Below are 20,858 nucleotides of genomic sequence, written 5' to 3'. Positions count from 1 at the left end.
ATGTGACCACTATGTCTATGCCTAGCTCATATTTTCCTGAGCTTCTGTTTTAGGATTTGGTCATTTTAACTTAATGTGTTATTAGTACAGAAGCATTCATATGAGGACGTGTCAAGCAGAAGGCAGTGGGGACCCTGCCGGTGTTTGGGGTGTGTGTGCTGCCAGTTTCAGCCCAGATGCTGAATAGAATTGAAGGAATATGGCAGCTGAAGGAGTATCTTCTTTGTAAAAATATCTTTATGCCCTGACCATCAAAAACTGTAAGCTTGGATGGTTTGATTAGATCAAAGTTTACTTGATTTTTATTATGCGGATAAAAGTAGTCTATTTTTGTGTGTGCTGATAGTTGAAGTGTTTCACACCTGAACTGTTGTTGGTATTTGATCATTGTAAGAAGTTTGAAAGGGACACTTATTTCCTAGGAACTGTATTCTTTTTATTTTTTTTTTAGTGTTATTTCTAAAAGATGATTTAGTCTCATTAAATTTTAATCCCAGTGTAGCTCCATGGAGCTTCAGTAGTATCAGAGAGAACTGATAGTTCTCTCAGGGTCAGAAGAAAATAGGATTGCATTGTCTGTGCAGAGAGGTTCTGTCTCCTGGGCTGTAATTGGCACATGTGGTCAATTATTGTTTTGAAATCTCTACTTGCACTAAGAGGCACAATCCCTCATCTCTCCTTTAGGCAGGTGGTGGCTGTGCTATCCCTAACTTAGGCCAGTGTCTAAATAATGTCAGAATAGAAATCAAGGCTCTAGGATGAAATTAATTTGTGGTAGAGGAAAGCAGACAATCCTGTCTAGAGGCATAATGTAGGTCATAACTTTTAAGTGGTGTCTTTGTCACGACAGCAGATTGACAGCAACCAAATACAGAGGTTATCCAATTGACTGCAATGACTTAAACATAGCCTGTTATAATGGAATACCTCATTGTGGTGCAAACGTGCAATGGGGACATCCTGCTTACTCCTTAATTAGCATTGAGGGAGAGAGTTCCGAAAATGTGGGTTAAATTGCTTCTCTGCTGTTGATTATAAATAATTTCTCTGTGTGTGTGTTGGTTGTGCTTTATTTTTCTTTGAACTTGGAAAAATTTTGACCTTTAAAAGCAGGAATTCAGGCAAAATGTTGGGGGTCTTTGTCATGTATTTTTTGGTCACTCTATGAAATGTTAGCTCGGTCTTTTTTTGCAACTGTATTTTGTTGCATACAGGTTGATCCTTATCTCCTCTCATTTTGCAGCTTCCCCTCAAACTCATGTTCCTGTAGAAGATGATGCAGGGCATGTAATTAAAGTGGTAATGTATAGATATCCTTTCTAAACTGTTAACTTATATGCAGCTCTTTCTCTTAATTGTCTATCCTTATTTTCAGCATTAGGTCTGTGTTGTGTGCTTGTGGCTTTTGTTTTTTACCTCCAGTTTTTTATGTCTTGAAATACTTTTCCTGCCTTGGGGTATATTTGGCATTCCCATGGCACACAGTAATTCCTTGACTTAGTTCTTTCCTTTCCTTGATTACTATGAACTTTAACATACCTCATCTACAATATTTCTGAAAATAATGTCTTAAATGATTCCTGAAGAATCTATCTTGTTTGACGATACATTTTCATAAACAACTTTTCTTTTTATTTTCTTATTAAAATCGCATTTCAGGTGACACAATATATGGAAGGTGGGCATAAAATAGGGTTTTACCCAGTCTGTATTTCTCATACACTTTACTTTAGAAACTGTTGTATTTCTAATGCATTTTACAATACTAAGTTTATTTATTTCTCAATAGGAATATCTTGAAAATGGCCCCTTATTTTCTGAACTGAAGTTCTACCAGAGGGCTGCCAAACAAGAGCAGAGTAAGTAATATATCGATTCTGATTCTGGTAGATTTAAGGACAAGTTTGGGTTTAACTACTTCTAATGAGAACTTTTGCTTTAGAGCTTGACAGCTGGCTCATTTCATATGCACTGGACTAACCCTAGTAGTTTTAGTTTGCTATAGGTTTCTTTACTTGGATGTAGTCCTTGTCCTTTCTGATCAGAAGAAATCAGAATTTCATTTGGTGAAATTAATTATGTGCTCACTTCAGAGTGCAAAACAATGAATGGACTCCAGAGGGAGACAGACCAGCCTTAGAACTCTATTGAGAAGTAAAGTTACTTGACAGATTAATTTGACCATGTTTTGCTGGTAACTATTTCCATGTGCAATCTAAGAGTGTCTGTAATCATCACAGGATTTAGTAGTAATCAAGGCACTTGATTCTGCAGACATTTAAGCATGAGTGTGAATTTTTTTTTTTCTTTTCCATGGGAACTGTCCTGAAGAATTTAGGTGGTTTAGGATGCTGGTAGATGTGCTTTTGATGGGTTGAAGCATTCTTTATTGAATAAAGTAGAACTTCTAAATTAATTATTTATTCAGCTTTTGGTAATTGTTTAACTGCCTTCAACATAAAAAGGTTTCTTGTTTTGGAGAATGTAGAGAACTTCAGGGTAAAGTTATGGCCCGAGTTGTTTACTACACCAACTGGCAAGTCTTATTTATTTCATTGTTTCATTCAGAGTCTTGGCTTAGTAGCCAAAACAAAGCCAACAAAACTAACCCACACTAAAACTGACATTCTCTAGCTTTAACCCAATGTTGTATTTTTATTATTACAGTAAGAAAATGGATGAATCTCAAAAAGATAAGATGTTTAGGAATTCCAGTGTTTTGGGGATCAGGCTTGGCTGAGTACAAAGGAAAAAGGTAATAAGATGAATGGTAATTAAACCATAAGTTGACCGAAGATCTGTTTTCAATAAAATGGACATTCATACAAACTTGCAGTCTTCTTTTAAAGGATTCCTCCATTTTGTGTATTTCCTGGTAGCTATAGATTCATGGTCATGGAGAGACTTGGGAAAGACCTTCAGAGAATCTTTGAAGATTGTGGAAGCAGATTTAAGAAGGAGACTGTTTTGCAACTTGGGGCAAGATTGGTATGTAGACAGACAAAGAAAATTGGTATCTCTTGAACTCGCTGAATTCAACGAGAGAATTATCTTTTCAACGTAGTTCCTTTAGGTAGCTGTTGAGTTGAGAATTCGGCATGTAGATGCTATGTATTTTCTCATGTTTCATCTTTATTTAAAAAGAAAAAAGTTTTAAATTGAACATCAGGACGCTCTGCAAACTGGAAGTTTCTGGGGTCAAACCGAGATTTTTTTCAAACAGGTTAAAGCACAGACCACACACTTCAGAATGTGTGGCTAGACTGAAATATGTAAGCCTGTTCTCATGTGCTTTAACATGTATTGATTTTTTTTTTTTTCCCTCAGTGTCTGAAGGGTATTGTATTAGACATCCATATTTGTCAAGGTTCACAATTGCATGCCTGAATGCAAAATTTTCAGTGTGTTTGCAGAACATGCTGATTGTAGAAGCCAGGATTTAGGCTAGTCGGCAAATACCAGTTTTGCTCTCAAATGTGTGTAGACTGGCACACACTAAAAGTAGATTTTTTTACATGCTCCTTTGTAATACAGTTTTGCTGTGAAAGCCTTCTGTTACTGAATGGAGCTTCACAGCGCATGGAGTAGAAGCAATGGCTGCAAGATGCAGGAAAAGGAACTCTGAATATAAAGGGAAATTTTCATAGAAGGAATGTCGGCACTGGCAGATGACTCACTGAAGCTGTGAAACGTCCTTCCTTGGGGACATTTAAAGCATGCCTGTTCAATCTCTTGTACAAACTAATGTAACTTAGATTTGTCCTGTGTGAAGCAGAAGGTTTAGTCTGGACACCTCCAAAGTTCCCTTTTAACCTTAATAATATTATCTGTGATGATAATAAAATGTGAAGGGATTTTGCAGTTGCATAATTGACAAACTTTTAACACTCTTTGTGCTCTACAAAAGTCAGGCTGAGGTTGTCTGAATGTCCTGTATGCGAATTGCCAAGTGCAAACTTTTAAAATTTCAATTAGAGCTGTTGTACCCCATTAAGGTGCTAAAGAAGGATGATAAAATGGAGGCTGTGGTGGTAACATGAAATGCACCCATTATGTGATAATTGGTAGGATCAAACTTTCAGGATTGATTGAATGTTCTTTTTAAGAGCTTGTTGGTCTCAACTGTTTTATCTGCTATTAGTTTCATTCTTACTTTGTAAGCTTAGTAGCTGATACTCATAGGTAGGTACACAGGGCTACTCATGGCAAAGTGTGGCCTGTTTCTGATTTGTCATCAGCTTTGTACGTGGTGGGAACAGACCCTGTGGAGGGTCTGAAGTCCTTGTTCACTGACTTTAATTTGTCAGTTCAGTCTGTGTAGTCCTTGATCTCATTGTCTGAGTGAGGAATATTTGGTGGTAGGGTTAGGGGCAAAGTGGAGATGATGATGGTGATCATTTCTGTTCTAAATCCTTTCCTAGTTGGATACTTTGGAATATATACATGAAAATGAATATGTTCATGGTGACATTAAAGCAGCAAATCTACTTTTGGGGTACACTAATCCACATGAGGTAAGCATGTTTACTTATCTACACTTCTACTCCAATGAGTGTATAACTCTAATAGTTTTATGTATATTCTGCTTTAACAATTTGTATATTGTAAGAAGTTTATGCCTGAACATTCACATCTCTCACAGATCTGAGAGTGACTCTGGAGCTTAAGATTTGAGAGAGAAGCAGGACAAAACTCTGCTTTGTTCCCTTTATGCTTTGCTGATCTGTAAACTAATCAAGAGAATAAGTTTGAGGACCTAATTGGTATTCTGTGCCAGTTTTAAGTATATTAGTAGAGTTTAAGGATATGGCACAACTTATTTTCACTCTTGGGGAAGTATAGCTGGCTAATACTGTCATGAATTGTGTTTCCATGCTGCTAACTAGTGTCCTACTTGTAGTTAGTATAACAAGTGAGTAGAATTAAGGATGCTTCTCTCTAATACTCTAGAGCCTAAAACCAGAACTGAAATTGAAATGTTTTGGTGGGATGGTTTGAAACAAATCTTTTGATCCTTTCATACTCTACATGCTCTTCTGGCATCTGTTTGTTGGTTTTTTCCTTGGATATTAAAATCTAATTATTCTATTGTTTTCTTGGGAAAAATTTAGGAAGAAAGTACATCTCTAACTTCACTTGAATATAATCAGCTGTTAGCAATGCTTTCTATCAATTTTTGGTTTTCTGCTGCAGTGGTGAAGGAACAGATCTTGCAAAATAGCTCACTTGCCATTGGAGATTGAACCACTGAACTGGTTTTTTACAGGTTTCAAGTTAAACGGTTAATTCAAAATAAACTTTTCAGCTTTCTAAAATGCATAGTTTGACAACTATCGTGGCTGTTTAAAACAGATGTGGTTTTAGACAGTGGTAGCAGCCAGTACCTAATCTCAGTTTATGGTGTTTACCAGTTTGCCGAATCCAAAGGAGGAGGCTATTTAGAGGAAAAATGATCTGCTACCCAATCCCATTAACATAACTCGACTTCTTTTGTCTTGGCTACTGTGTATTTTTGTGACAGCAAAATATGCCACTGTTTTTAACATTTAAATCATTTTGGAAGTGTCCATGTACAATAATAATACAAATTTAAGATGTGTATCTGACTTGGATTGGCTGCTTTTGAATTAGCCAGATTGTAAGGTGATATTCTGATTTGTTTCTGCTGCTGTCTGCATGAAGATGGTGCTACTAGTATTTTATTACCATTTTTGTTATTGTTATTCATCACCAATAAATTGTGAGTTACTAGACAGGTTTTAGGTGGAAATAAAAGTTGTTATATTTATTAGATAAGAGAAATCAATAGGTATTCCAATTTTTGTAGCTCCTAGCTCAGCACACACGAAGTATATCTTACTGATGAGGTTTTGTTTAGATTTTTTCAGTAAAATTCCTTTTCCACTGAAATAATTATAGAAAACATTATAAAAAGTTCACTTTCTAATTCAGAAGAGCTAACAGGAGAGAATTTCTAATATTTGCTTCCATTTTTAAGGTATGAATTAAACTTTCATTTCTGTATGCTTAAGAAAACTTAGGGCTGTTCAGGTATTATTCAGGTAAAATTTGCAGTCATGGCCCCAGAAATTATGCAAGTGGCCACAGGTCTGCTGGATTCACTGAAGCCCTGGTAGCCATTCTGGAGCCACGTAGACATCAATTATTATTTCTAATTGTGTATAAGGTAACATGTACTATATTTAGCTTACGGAGCAGGGCAGATGGCTTCATGGGACTGTTTCTGGTGAAATAAACTTATTTTCCAGACAGAGCTTGTCCTATATTCTGAAGCATGTATGTGCTGTGGAAAGAAGGAATCATCTCACCAACACTAGATCTAAAATTTTCAAATTGGGAGATGTGCATATGTCATGTAACTGAATATCCTCCCCTTGAATTTACTCTGGTGTGCTGTCTGCCTCCATACTTGAATCGATGTTCTTTACCTGAGTTAGGAGCAGTAATATGAAATATCCTCACAGAAATTCTGTGTTCAGAACTGTGCATGTGTACTTGCACAGATGATTTTGCATTTGTCATGTCCCAGCTCTTTGCATGTTCTGGTAATTTGCATGTCATTTTGCCATGGAAGTTGCTTCTTCCTATTCCAAGGGTGTCCAGTTTCTGTGCGAGACATCATGATGTTGTGGTAGCCTTTATAGTCTTTATAACATGTTGTTGAACTGAATGTATTATTTATTTACCAAAAAAAGTATTTTTTGAAGTTCTGTGGAGCATTACTACTGACTGAACATGACTGCAGTATGGAATAGCCTGTCCTGGAACTTCTAAACCATTGTTGGAGGTGCTGTATTTTAATTTTGCAGTCTTGTACTAACCTTAGACACTTCAGATAAAAACTTGGACACTGTTATTTGTTCTAAATGCCTATGAAGTGTTTTTCTTAGCCTTCTATCTCTGTGAAATGGGGTATAGCTAAGATGGCCTTGGTCTTGCTTTTTAAAAACAAGGGAACTGGGAGGTAAAGTGATCAAACTCAAACTCATGAATACAAGCTGATGCCTACAGCTTCAGGGGGAGTTGGCATAATAAAGCTATATGACCTAGCAACTCCTGTTGTGATTTTTTTTTTAATTTTTTTTTCCTTTTTTTTTCTTTATTTTTTTAAGGACTATATGCAAGTTGATCCTTTTTCTTTAGGGTCTAGGATTTTAAGATAAAATAATTGGAAATATTCTTTATTTCTGGACATTATTTTTAAAGAAACCTGTATCTAATATAGATACACACACACACACACACATATATATATATGTATATATATATTCAAAATGTATTTCCATATTCTGTTTTGGTGAGGAGATAGAAATCTTTTCAAGCAAAGAATGGGTACCTTTTTACTCAACTTTGCATTTGTCATTTAGCAGCTGTTTATGTGTACTGTTACATTTGAATTTGTGACTGACTTCCTGCAGTTCCGAAAAAGTTAATTTTTCTATGTTAGACTTTCTGCTGCTGCACTCTCTTCTGTAAATTGACCTGGTAAATTTACACCACAGCCAGTAAATATTATAGTCCTCTTTTTGGAAGAACATCTGAAATCCATACTACTATCCCCTGGCTTCAGTGGCAAGGCAGAGAAACAAATAAAGGAAAGGTCCTGTCCCTCTGTGACCTCCAAATGATGTTTAGAAATGGTTAGAAGATCAGAATCAACTGACCTCAAAGAGCAGCTGGCTGCAGATCTATTCAGTAGAAGGGAGCGAGGCCATTCAGTGAGTTACAGGTCAAAAGATCAATTCTCCAGTCAATATGTTTCTGACACAGACCCAGCACAATGACTGACGGAACAGGAGTGATGGACTGGGGGAAGTATGCAGCCCATGAATCTCAGGGAGGCCTGAAAGAGAGCTTGAAGTGATCAGACCTATAAATTGCAGACCAAGTGAAGCACTGGCTCAGTATTGCAGCAAGTTAAAGACAATTCAGTACATAGCAGCAGCTGTTTTATGATAAAGCAGAATAAGCGTTATTCATACAGACTCTAAAAGATAAATTGAAATCCATTAAACTTGTTTAAATTGTGATACTATTAAAAGGGTTAAGTGTTCACCAGGCAAGAACTTAAAATTAGAGTTTTTAAGGAATGAAATAAGGCTAGGAAGGAATGTCTCTTCAAAACAATTACCTTGTAGTGTTTTTCTTTTTTTTTTTTTTTCTTGTAGGATTTATGGGGAGACATTCTGCAGTGTGTCAAACTCCAGGCTGTACTGGAGGTTGCTGTAAATTTTATTTGTATTTGCACCTCTGTTCTGATTTGGATTTTAAGCATTTCTTAGACAAGTTACAGAATAAAACTCTCAGATCTGATTATCATAGATAACCCTAACTGAAAAGGAAAAAAGAATATAAAATTGTTTCAAAATGTTAATTTTGTGGACCAGAGATAGAAGATAGAGAGCTCACACATTGATCGTATGGGAAAAACATGCATGAAAACAATTCCAACTCAAAGCCATTTTTCATTGTGAGGTAAATCATTTTGATTCCTGCTCTTTAATTCAGTGTGACGAGTTTGCTGAAGAGCAGGTGAACGGAGTAAAAGGAAAGTCTCTCCTGTTCTCCTTCACTTGTTTTTAGGAAGAATACAGTATGCAGAGATACTGTACAGAAACATCTATTTAACTCGTGGATACTGGCTGTGCCCCTAATCTGAGCTGTAGCTTCACAGACAGATGGCCTTAATTTTCTTTTGTCAGTTCTACTGCTTCATTTGCTTGGATCTGCTTACAGTGGTTTCTTTTTTGGAGTAATGGCCAAGATATCTTGGAGTTCAGTTGATTCCAGCATTGGGACTTGCTGCTGACAAGTCACAGGAGGTTTCTTCCCCACTCTCCTTTGTTTAACCTTCTTTCCTTCCCTCCTCGGTTTCTTTTTTTTTTATTTTTTTTTTTCCCTTTTTTTTTCCTTTTTGCCTCTTTTTCTTTCCCTTTTTTTCTTTCCCTTTTTTTCTTTCCCTTTTTTTCTTTCCCTTTTTTTCTTTCCCTTTTTTTCTTTCCCTTTTTTTCTTTCCCTTTTTTCTCTTTTTCTTTCCCTTTTTTTCTTTCCCTTTTTTTCTTTCCCTTTTTTCTTTCCCTTTTTTCTTTCCCTTTTTTTCTTTCCCTTTTTTCTTTCCCTTTTTCTTTCCCTTTTTTTCTTTCCTGTTTTTCTTTCCTGTTTTTCTTTCCTGTTTTTCTTTCCTGTTTTTCTTTCCTGTTTTTCTTTCCTGTTTTTCTTTCCTGTTTTTTTCTTTCCTGTTTTTTTCTTTCCTGTTTTTTTCTTTCCTGTTTTTTTCTTTCCTGTTTTTTTCTTTCCTGTTTTTTTCTTTCCTGTTTTTTTCTTTCCTGTTTTTTTCTTTCCTGTTTTTTTCTTTCCTTTTTTTCTTTCCTTTTTTTTCTTTCCTTTTTTTCTTTCCTTTTTTTCTTTCCTTTTTTTCTTTTCCCCCTTTTCCCCCTTTTCCCCCTTTTCCCCCTTTTCCCCCTTTTCCCCCTTTTCCCCCTTTTCCCCTTTTCCCCCTTTTCCCCCTTTTCCCCCTTTTCCCCCCTGCTTCCCCCTCTTCCCCCTCTTCCCCCTCTTCCCCTCTTCCCCCTCTTCCCCCTCTTCCCCCCCTCTTCCCCCTCTTCCCCCTCTTCCCCTCTTCCCCCTCTTCCCCCTCTTCCCCCCCTCTTCCCCTCTTCCCCCCCCTTTCCCCCCCTCTTCCCCCCCCTCTTCCCCCCCTCTTCCCCCCCCCTTCCCCCCCTCTTCCCCCTCTTGCCCCCCCTCCTTCCCCCCCTCTTGCCCCCCCTCTTGCCCCCCTCTTGCCCCCTCCTGCCCCCTTTGCCCCCCCTCATTGCCCCCCCTTTTTCCCCCCCTTTTCCCCCCCTTTCCCCCCCTTTTCCCCCCTTTTCCCCCTTTTCCCCCCTTTTCCCCCCTTTTCCCCCCTTTTCCCCCCCTTTCCCCCCCCTTTCCCCCCCCTTTCCCCCCCTTTCCCCCCCCTTTCCCCCCTTTCCCCCCCCTTTCCCCCCCTTTCCCCCCCCTTTCCCCCCCTTTCCCCCCCTTTCCCCCCCTTTTCCCCCCCTTTTCCCCCCCTTTTCCCCCCCCTTTTCCCCCCCTTTCCCCCCTTTTCCCCCCCCTTTTCCCCCCCTTTTCCCCCCCTTTTCCCCCCCCCTTTCCCCCCCCTTTTCCCCCCCTTTTCCCCCCCCTTTTCCCCCCCCTTTTCCCCCCCCTTTTCCCCCGCTTTTTTTTTACCTTTTCCCCCCCTTTTTTTTACCTTTTCCCCCCCCTTTTTTTTTACCTTTTTTCCCTTTCCTTTCCCTGAAAGATGGTATTTCTGATTTCTGTTCCAGTTACTAGACTTCAGACTTCCTGCCCCATGATGGACTTCAGTCCATCTTTAGCCTTTTCGTAGTGTAGAGTCCAACTGAAGTTGACAGCACTATGGTCATTAGCAACCAATCTGCCTCATGAGTAGGTATCTACTTAATTATTTAGAGCACATTATATGAGCCTTGTAATGGAACCATTGGGAAGAAAATTAGTGTATTCTCACCCTTTCAGCAATAAATCTTCTATGCGTACTTCAATATAAGGAGATTACTATGAGAATCCAAAGTGCCAGGCTTATGGCTTCCCAGACAAGCTCAGTTATCTATCATAACATATACAACTTGTAAGAATTTTATAAGTTTAGTAGGTATTTAGTGCTTCAGATATAAAGCACTGTGAGTCTCTCACAGAAAGGACAAGAGGACTGCCAAGTCTGTGGCTGGACACTTGTGCACATGACTCATTATTTGTACATGTGTGGCTGTGCTTGAATAAGATGGGCACGTTCATGTTTGAATGAAATTAAGTGCAAAGACTTCAGAAATCTGACTCCCAATCTATAACAAAATCTATTAGTAACAGACTGTGTTAAGCGCTGCTGAATCTAGGGCAGAATGCACTCAGTGAAAAAAAAAGAAACTTCAATAACACCAAGAGTTATAGTAAATAAATGTGGGGGAAGGAGAGTTACAAGGTAACACAGCTAAAGCCAACTGTTCTAGGCTTATGCTACTGTTGCACCTTCATTATGTTTGTTACCTTTCAAGTGTCTTGTTTATCTTTGCATATGCTTTGTTCTTCTAATTTGTTCCTAAAAAAAAAGCATGCAGATGAAAAACATTTAGTGTATGAAGCACATAGTAACACTGACGTTGTTTTTGGTATTTTTTAATAATATCCTTGTTTCATACCCATATGTCCTTAAAAAAACCCTTAACTTGCCTACCTATTTGCTAACTTCCTCTAGCCACCATCCTCTGAGCAAATTTGGAAGGACAAGTTGTGTTACGTTGTCAAAAAGTGACAGCTATAAAGAACTATATATCTTTTTAATGATGAAAGGGTTATAATGAGAATTGATGAAATGAAATTAATGATAATTTAAAATAATGCAGCCATTCTGATCATGGTTGTGGCAAGGTTGTTAACTGTGCAGCGCTGGTTTCATGCAGGGTGAAGGGGATTGATTTTTGTCGATGGCCAAGAGGCTTTGTCTTTAGGGGCTAGCATTGGTTGCTTGTATGTGGAAAAGTCTGGTGTGAAAGTTGAGGAAGTGGTAAATGTATCAACTAGAAGCAAGCTAAGCAATGACACTTATGACCGGCTTCTGGAACAAACTGGTGCAATCATAGATGTTGCAATTGCATTTGAGTGGATTTAAGAAGTGGTTGCTTCTTGTGAGCATCAGTCAAGACAGGATAAACTAAGGCTACTTTTCTAGAGGGGTTTTTCAGTGCAAATTTAAAACTGCTCTGCTGATACTACTAGTGAAGGTATTATAAGAAAATCTGTTGCTTAAAAATGGATTAAGAGCACATAGTTCCTGTGATTTATCTGTTGGCTAACTAGTGACTTCTCTTATGTAGTTCAAGTTTGACTAGCAAATTGTTGTGGCTACTTTCTAGATGTCCTGTTAAGACAGTGTGAAAGACCACCCACGCTGGACTGCCAGATGGGAGAGTCTATCACATAAGCTAGCAGACAGAACCTAGTCCAGGCAGAACCAGAAACCTGGCAGAGATGCATTTTTTTTTTTTTTCCCTAACAGTCCAATTCTCATTTTAATATAAGGCATAGCCAAAATTATTAAAGGTAGAAATCATCTCTGTATTTCCACTTATTGTATCTGGGCAACCATAGATATCAGAAATCTCATCAGACAAAATCCAAGATGTCCCACTTAGGTCACCTACTAGTCTACTCTCCTTCCCAGCCTGCAAAGGATACAGAAGGCTCACAAAACTTGGCATTAGTGTAGTTTAAATTAGTTCTTTCAAACTGACTGGGCTTAATTAGGACAGGTACCAAAGCAACAGGAATACCGTGGAGAATGGATGCAAGAGAAACTCAAATCGGTCAGCCCAACAAAGTTTATGCCCTGTCCCAGATTTTTCTAAACATGCCTACGGTCTTTAATCTTGTATCACCATTTGTATAGTCTGTCAGGTGAAAAGTGTCATCGGTAATCTTAAAAGCCATCACCCTGCAGGAAGTGAGTGCTGCAGCCAAGTTTACACGCTCCAAATAAGCACAGATCCTGCAGCAGAAACAGTAAAACCAGGAGACCAGCCATCCCAGGATTTGAAACTGCCTGGAGCACAAACAGGAATCAGTAGCTCAGCAAAATGTGCTACACAATAATGCGTTAAGTTTTTGTGAGGGTTTTTCTTGTTTCTTTTTCCTCTACCAGGAGTGACATAATTAAATTACGAGTGAGTGCCAGAAAAGTTTATTTTAGACTTTATAGGATAAACTATTTTTTTAGCTAAAGAGGAAACAAAACTAAGATTCAAATAAGGAAAGATTTTTCTCTGTAATGTAATATGATTCAGTAGAAACGATCTCTGTGCCTTCAGATGGCTTGGCTTTTGCCCCAGAGATCACTTCCATTGGCAATATAATAGCAGTCTGTTATATTTTTATTATTTTTTAAGTGAAAGTACCAACTTGGATATTTATTAAAAAAGCAATTACCTAATGTGAGAACTGGTCAATGTAAGGGGCAAAGGCCAGGTGGGAGTGTGAAAATGACAGAGTGAGAAAATAACCTATGGGATATTGTGGGGTGGACAGATTGTGATTAAATTCCAGCTGCTTTCAACAAGTTACTACTTGTCAGCTGCACTGCAGTAATTGACCATGTGCATGTATTAAGTCCACCCCTGTTGGAGGGTAGAACCATGTTAATCTGAACTTCATAGACTGGACTAGTACCCTTAATCTAAATTATGTGCGTGGCAGGATTGACATGGATGCAGTGCTGTGTGTACTATTCTTATAGGGAAAAAGAGGCATAGGAGCCAAATGGCACATTTGTGTTTATCTTGACAGGCAGCAGAAGAACAGAAAGTAAAATTCAGCTCTCCTGAGCTGTTCTGTTTTCAGCTTCAAATACTGTAAAAGTGAGCAACACTTGACTTTAAAGTCAGTTAATACTTTCTCAGGTAGGACTCAAGAATATGCAAATGCATCTCCCAGATTTGTCATTCAGAACTATGGGGCTTCCTCCCTCTGGTTATTTAGGAACTATAGTGAAGCATTTTGGAAAATAAGAAACATTTGTGCCAGGATGGAAAGGTGAACGTGGCAGAGTGCATCATCTTGCTGCACTACACAGAATGGGGCCCAAAATTTTTTCCCTACTCTGATGTAACTCCATGGATCTGCTTCAGAGTAACTTAGAGTGAAGTCTGGCTCTGTGCCTTTTAAAAATTTAGTATAAATTTGGGAGTGATTTACTAAGATTGTTTTCTGGGTTTAGAATGGGTGGTTAGTTTGTTTTGCTTTGTTTTCTTTTACACTGTATGTTTTAATAGTTGTTGCCAGTACAAAGTTACTGTCCATGACACTGAAAGAGATGAGACTACAGTTAGGGTAATGCTCAGCAGCCCTGTGGTCATGGTACCTGTAAGTGCTGGAGCTCTGAGTCCAGCCTGGTGGAGGGAACCTGCTGCTTCTCACTTCCTCTGGCTTTTTAGTGTCACTGCTGTTATGAAATTCCACAGTCTCAGCTGATGGAAAGTTTGAGGGCACATAAAAGGTATATTGCATTTTATGATGTCTAGATGCCCACCTGGAGGTATGAGAGCTTAGGAACAAAATAAAAAGAATGAAATTCTGCTTGACTCTGAAGTAAGATAAGAGTGTATAGCAGTAGAAGGATTTAAATGGGGAGGGCAGCTGTTATAGCCCCCAGTTGTACATATTTTATCCTGAGGCACCATTTGGTTTAATAAAATTTAGATCTAAGGTTGTCCTTAACCTATCAGTTTCTTAAGACTTAATTATAAAGGTTATACTTTCAAAGGACAAAAGCATTATTCACTTGTCTGTTCATGTCTTCCAGGTTTATCTTGCAGATTATGGACTTTCCTACAGATATTGTCCCAATGGGAACCACAAACAGTATCAGGAAAATCCTAGGAAGGGCCATAATGGGACAATAGAGTTTACCAGCGTAGATGCCCACAAGGGAGTAGGTAGGTTTCTTTCTTTTTTTATTTCAGAGGCGTGATTACAGAATGAGTAATCAGGCAGTGTGAGCTGATGTATACAGTAGAAGTAGTCTTGGGGATTGCTGAGGGTTGATCAGACCCTTGTGTGATGACCTCCTCTTGTACCTGGGAATGCTTCTCCAGGGCTGGGGAGGGAAGGAGGGCAGCACAGTTAAAGCTGAAAGGCTGCTGCACATGCAGTACTGGAAGGTGAACCAAGATGCCCTAAGAAGAGCTTGCCATTAATGTTGATGGGTTCATGCTGGGAGTACTGGTTTGTGTTTGCTGTGCTCTGTAGTCTGGCAGTGGCAATATTTGGTAATGTTGCTTTGTCAAGGAAAAATGTTTCGAGCCTGCACTGTCCTTTAGGGAGAGCTGTGTCTGAGTGTCACCATCTGTGTTATGAGAGGATATTTCAAGATGACATTCCTTCTGCAAGGAGAAAAACCTATTTTGAAGCCATAAAGTGTTAACTTTTTGAAATCTTTTTCCAGTAGCCTTTCATATATCTTACTTATTTAAACTCACTTTGATGGTATTGGAAACACATTTGCAGGTAAATTACATACATACTCCTTTTATTGGATATTGATTGTACTGCCTTGCATTCCAAGGCAGACTTAATTCAACAATTCCCTAATTAGTTAAAGTCATAACCTATGTCTTGTATTCATTTACCATTAATTAAACCTTAGCTGTTTATTACACTGCAGTCCAAATCCAATAGCAGACCCATAGAGGCATGGAAAAGGGAATGGGAGGTCAATATCGAAAATATATGGTGCAAAGTCCCACTGATGGCTGCATTGTTCACAATCAATATGGTCAATGCAACACAACTTTCTTAGTTGCTATGTCAGCAAGACAAAAAGTCAATTCTAATGTTATGCTAGTGAAAAAAATGGTGATTATTGAAAAACTTTGACTCTTGCTATGAAACACTGTTTTTGTTAACTTTTCTTTCCTCTGTTCTCTTCTTTCTCCCCCACCCCCAACCCCAAGATCTTCTGAAATAAAAGGACTGGTTTTCTGCTGCCAGCTTTGCTGGGATCATAGTGTCACAAGCGATAAATGTAGAAATTTGTGCTTGTTAATAGCTGCTGAACTGTTACCTTAAACTAATACTTTCTAATGAGTTTTAGTTGGCACAAACAACTGTATATTATTGCTTTTTCTATTAAAAGGACCATTGACCATGTAATGTAGAGGGTCTTGATAATTTGCCGGCGCTGTTAAAACCTGCAATCATTTAACTCCTGGTCATTAGGAAAAATGAAATAAGACTGTCACGTATTTGCTGCTAAGACAATTGCACAATTTCACCTGATAAAAAAAAGATTTTGTGATGAAGAATGCATCTGTTTCAGGCTCTTTTAGCCCTTCAAGCCATTCAGTGCGTTTTCTGGAGATCCTACTCTGGCTGTATTTCCTGGTAGTGTGAGCAACGTGGCTGTGTACTACTGTTTGATGTGGGTGCTGTTTGAAGAACAGGTGGAGACTATGATATTTGAGATTTGGCAGTTGGGTAGTTATAGCAGCTAGTTTGTCTAGTGCAGAGGTGTTGGTTGATCTGTATGTGGTTATAGGACAGATAATTCTTTTTATTTGAAAGAGCGGGGAAATTTACAGGCTTGGGTGGCAAAGGTTGTGCATATGCAAGTGTGTGTTAAGTTATCTTTTTCAGTCTGTGGGTTAGATTATCACTTCAGGTAGCTAAAGCCATGATGGAATTGGTGAAAAGTGGAGGACTCAAGAAAGCAAAATATTCAGAAAGAGAGCTTGAGAGAGTTTACCCCCTATCTTACACTTGAACATGTTTTGCTTGTTAGTGGCTGCAGATAAGATCCACAGATTTTTCTGAAGCTCCCATTGGAAAAGCCTGTAGAATGTATCTGGCATGCTGCAGAGAATCCAAACCATTCTCATGGAACGCCTCAGCTCTGACCTTGTAGCAGCCTGAATCCATTAAGGTCAAATTACCCGAGTTTCTGCAGCAGGTCTATCAACATCCCAGGGCAAATATGCATCTGCGGTGACTTCTGTTGCTGGAGGCCCTCTTCTGGCCTCTTGCTGTGAGGTGTAGAGTTGTGGAAGTGTTTCCAGGAGTTGGAGCAAGTAGGTCTTTTACTCAATGATCTCCTATACTCCTGACTCATCACTGAGTCTCAGTGCAGTCTCGTGTACTAAGTGAGGTGGGGTGGTTCTATGGGAAAGTGTTTAAAGACTGTTCCACTGTTGACAAATTAAAGTGGTGTAGACAGCCTTCACTCTGGTGTAATCTAGTTTTTCAGGGTAGAATATTTATCTCAATACTTTTGGAATATAGTTCCAGTTTTTAAATGTTATTTTATATAAATGAGATCCTTTCCAGAGGGCATTTCCTAAGTGTACATAGCAACATAAATATGTTTCAAACCTCAAAACCCCTGAGTAGTACCAGCTGCTGTACTGAGCTATACAAATGAGAACATTCTGGCTTGCTCTGCTTTTACTCAATAAGCACCCACCTGAACATACATAACAATCTAAAGTACATGCTGAAACTTAGAAGAAAATTATGAACTTGTTGCTTTCAAAAGTGCCTCTTGGCATTGCTTAAAGCTGATAACCTCCTTGCATAAAGCCAACCAGATGCAATGACTTCCCACTAGTTCAAGTCAGCACTGGTATTTCCCTACTGGAATCAAGAGATTAACCCAGCTGTATGTATGTTACCCACGCTCTCCGTGGAGTTCCATCAGGCATAGAGGGTATGCAGTCCATTGAGATTCAGAAAGTTTCCTACCAATGGCCACTGCATGGTGACACTGCTGTGTGGGAGAATCAGTTTGTGTTCTTCTGACAGCCTCTGCTAAGGGCTGAGTCAGATGTGCTGTTCCTGTGGCAGCTGATGGGGAACCACAGAATCATAGATTCATACTCTAGTGCATGCCAGCATACAATGGTGCTGCTGGTGGCTTTGAGTTCAAGCTGGAGCTGAAAGGAACTTGCATTCCCTTCTCTATGGCTAGAGTTTGCTTTGAACCAAGTCGGGCTTTGCCACAGAATCTGGCGCTCCTGTATTTGGTGGCTGTATCTCATTTGCAACCATTGTGTGCAGTTTTAAAATTTAAACCCTTTTGATGCAAACTTCACGTGGCACAACCACATTGTTAGTTTTAGTGTAGTACTTGAATGTATTCACTGTATTTATTTTTAAAGACCATCCTGTATAAACAGTATTACATTTTTGCTTGTTGATTGATAATTAAAGAGAATTATATCGGTACCCAGTGTACTTTAAAAAAATATGTTACATAGTTAAATGTTAAAATGTAATATTTGGATCAATGCTTCCTATGGATTTTTGTAGATTTTCTACTCACTGAGGCTTGCAGTCAGTACCTAATTTCTCTGGAGATACACTGCACTTAACATATTGAGTTTTTTTAAATACTCCAGTCCTGTGCATTGAGTGTGTAAGACCAGTTTTAATTTGCTGTCCTTGATGAACATAGGAGTATTAACTGTCTGTGCAGCATTCCTTCCAGCATACATTTGTATTTGCTGTAGATTTAAAGATAACTCTTCTCTTCTTTACAACATTTCACAGTAACTATTAGCAGTCTTGCCATCTTTCACATTGGGTAAAGGGCCTACTGAAATCCTTGCAGAACTTGTATCTCCATCTGGAATAGTAAAAGCTGCCTCAGACAGTAGTGGTGACTTGAGACAAGCTTAAGGGTAAGTAGAGTGTCTGATGACATTTGCCTCACTTAGGCCCACTGGTTGTCACTCCCTTGTTGCTGGTGAATACATTTTGTCTGAGCTGGTTTCATTGAACAGAAGTGTGGGGTTTTTTGCCTCCTGTGTCAAGGATGGCAGCTGCAGCTGTGTGTTTGCCATATTTTAGCCAGTTCTTTTTGCCTCTAACATCAGGTTATTATACAGTGTGCTCCTTTAGGTCCATCCCAGTGCTTATACGTTGTGTTTGTAGGGGTCAATGCAGGCATTGGGCTGATTGCAGGGAATTGTCTGCAGTTCTTGTTCTTATTTGCTGCACTGGTCTGACAGAACTGTTGCTGTTTGATATTAAAAAATAGGTCAATGCTTGTCCATTTTTTTTTTCACAGGCAGGGGTTGACCAGAATATATGCAGGGTTCATTTTCTGATGAAGGATGTGCAAGAATATAAACACATATACTTGGAGACATATTCTTTTTGAGCCACATGGCTTCCAGAGAAGAGTACTCTAAATGCCTCTGGATCAAGAGGTTTATTTGGCATCTGTCCATGTATAGTTAGGAGTCAGAGGGAGCCTGCTGGATTATTTTGTCGATCAAATGAATTATTGATTTGCTGCAGTTTGATATGTGCTTTCCAAAGACTCTGTGCAGGACAGACTGTAAATCTGAAAAATAAAAGGAAAATATAACCTGTCTTGTGAAAAATGGGTGGAACTTTGCAGTGTGAAATAGATGTTTTAGTTTCTAAGTGTTGGATTAGAAATGTGTACCCAGCAGAAGAGGGAGCCAGAGGTCATTGTAAGCAAAAGAGTTGGGCTTTAGCAAGGAAAAGATTGCATAGGTTCCTATAGCCACCTCTGTAAGCTTATTCTGCCAAGGATGTCCAGAAGCAGCAAAAATAAGATTGAGTGGTACAACTGATGAGTGTGGCTGTGAACTGTCTGTTTAATTTTAGCTCTCGTTCTCTACACCAGGATTTAAAAATTGGTGAACCTCACACCTGCTTGTCTGCCCCTTACCTTTGTGATTTTTTTTCTGCCACACAGATGTGAAAGAAGAGTAAAACTTCCTGTCCTTACTCTCCTGCCACATGTTCTCCTTACTGCAAGCTTGGAACTTTTTACTTCCGACCAGGTACTTGCATCTTCTGCCACCACCATTTTATATCCCATGCAGATATCGTGGTGAAGTTCCCTTGCATCTTCCAACTTTCCCACATCATAAACTTCTCCCCACCAAATCAGGACTCTGTCCCTCTTCCTTTCAGCACAACCCATTCCACCAGTCCTGATGATTATTCAACTTCTGTCTTTGTTTAGAGGAGAATCCTGCTGCTGGCTGCACTTTTCTATTATGTGTGAAAACAAGGAGGCTCTGCAGGTAGATCCTGTGTTTAATGGACATGCGCATCTTTTGTTGGGAGGTTGTTGTGCATGAGTCTGCACATTAGGCTATTGTGATTGTCCTGGAAAGTGCTGCCATTTTGAAGAGGTTTGAGGGTGACAGTTTGGGAGCTTTTGGTCTGCAAGACCTCCTGGCTCACAATGTACTCAGAAGCTTGGCCATGACGGGACAGCAACTGTAGTGTTGCTGCTTTTGTGGATCTTCAAGTGAGTTATTTGACTGCTGTGCTGGGGCTGCATCCTGTTACTGATGGGACAGTGCTGATGTGAGGATGCTGCCTTTGAGAGGATATGAGACTGATATTGTCAGCACAGCACTTCTGCGGGCACCCAAGGCGAGGTCAGTGCTGAAGAGACAGGATTGTATTTCTTTATGAACAATGGGGGAACTCCTGCCAGCTTTGTGGAATGTTTTCTGCCTGTCTAGATGCAGGATCTGAGTTTAGGAGAGAGAAAAGCTGCTCATCGCCATGTCCCAGAGTGAATTCTCTGGAAGAATTGCAGCCCAGTTGTGGTGACACCATGCTTGCTCTGGATTTATTTTGCTTTCCAGCCTTCCATGGTGATGGTTGTTGTCAGTGAGGATTTCAGTAACATGCCAAACCAACAGTGCAGAACTCTATGGGAGGAGAGAGATTGTTCCCAGCCCCTGCTGGCAATTGCCCTGCCTGAGACTGGGTAACTCTGTTCAGAATGGCCTCCAAGCATTAAAATTTGTCAGACTTTTAAAATTTAACTATATTTATCTAACCTTTTCCTACAGCCACCCACTTCATGCAATTAGTCAGTATCCTGCTGCTGTCAGCTCCTCAGACTGACCAATACCTTAGGGAAGGAAAATTTCATTTATAGCTTTTTTGGTCTTTTCCTTTCTCTTGCCCCTATTACAAGCACTGATTTTTTACAAGTTTTGTCTCTGTCTGTTTTTATAAGCATCTCAACCTTGAGTTAAAAAGTTGTATCACTTTTAGTTAATTTCTTTTAAAAATTTGAAAAATTATGATTCATGATACATTTTTAACATAGTTATGTTTCTCCCTGGTTATGTTAACACTTTATGGACTTTTGGATTAATGGCTATGGTATAAGTTACATTTGTTTGTGAATTAACATGAATTTGTATGCTGTAATGCCTTTGAGAATTGGAGATTGCACTGCATGTAGATGCAATATGAGCAACTAAAATGATCCTCTTTTATGAAAGAAA

The 20,858-nt window shown here is 39.1% G+C and overlaps 1 protein-coding gene across 4 annotated transcripts in view; it reads left to right on the top strand.

Annotated features, from left to right (window-relative positions):
• The window catches only part of VRK2 (VRK serine/threonine kinase 2), a 46,274-nt gene that overhangs the window by 9,795 nt on the left and 15,621 nt on the right, over positions 1-20,858 (top strand). For all 4 annotated transcript variants that reach the window (XM_030447175.1, XM_030447174.1, XM_030447177.1 and 1 more), the window contains 6 exons: positions 1,244-1,299; positions 1,790-1,859; positions 2,668-2,755; positions 2,880-2,988; positions 4,422-4,514; positions 14,375-14,507. In XM_030447175.1, coding sequence (XP_030303035.1) covers positions 1,244-1,299; positions 1,790-1,859; positions 2,668-2,755; positions 2,880-2,988; positions 4,422-4,514; positions 14,375-14,507 — 549 coding nt within the window. The remainder of the gene's footprint in view (positions 1-1,243; positions 1,300-1,789; positions 1,860-2,667; positions 2,756-2,879; positions 2,989-4,421; positions 4,515-14,374; positions 14,508-20,858) is intronic.

This window comes from Calypte anna, chromosome 3 (assembly GCF_003957555.1).
Source record: "Calypte anna isolate BGI_N300 chromosome 3, bCalAnn1_v1.p, whole genome shotgun sequence".
Lineage (NCBI taxonomy): Eukaryota > Metazoa > Chordata > Aves > Apodiformes > Trochilidae > Calypte > Calypte anna.
Note: the sequence above shows the minus strand (reverse complement) of the source record. Positions and strands in the feature narration are given on the sequence as shown.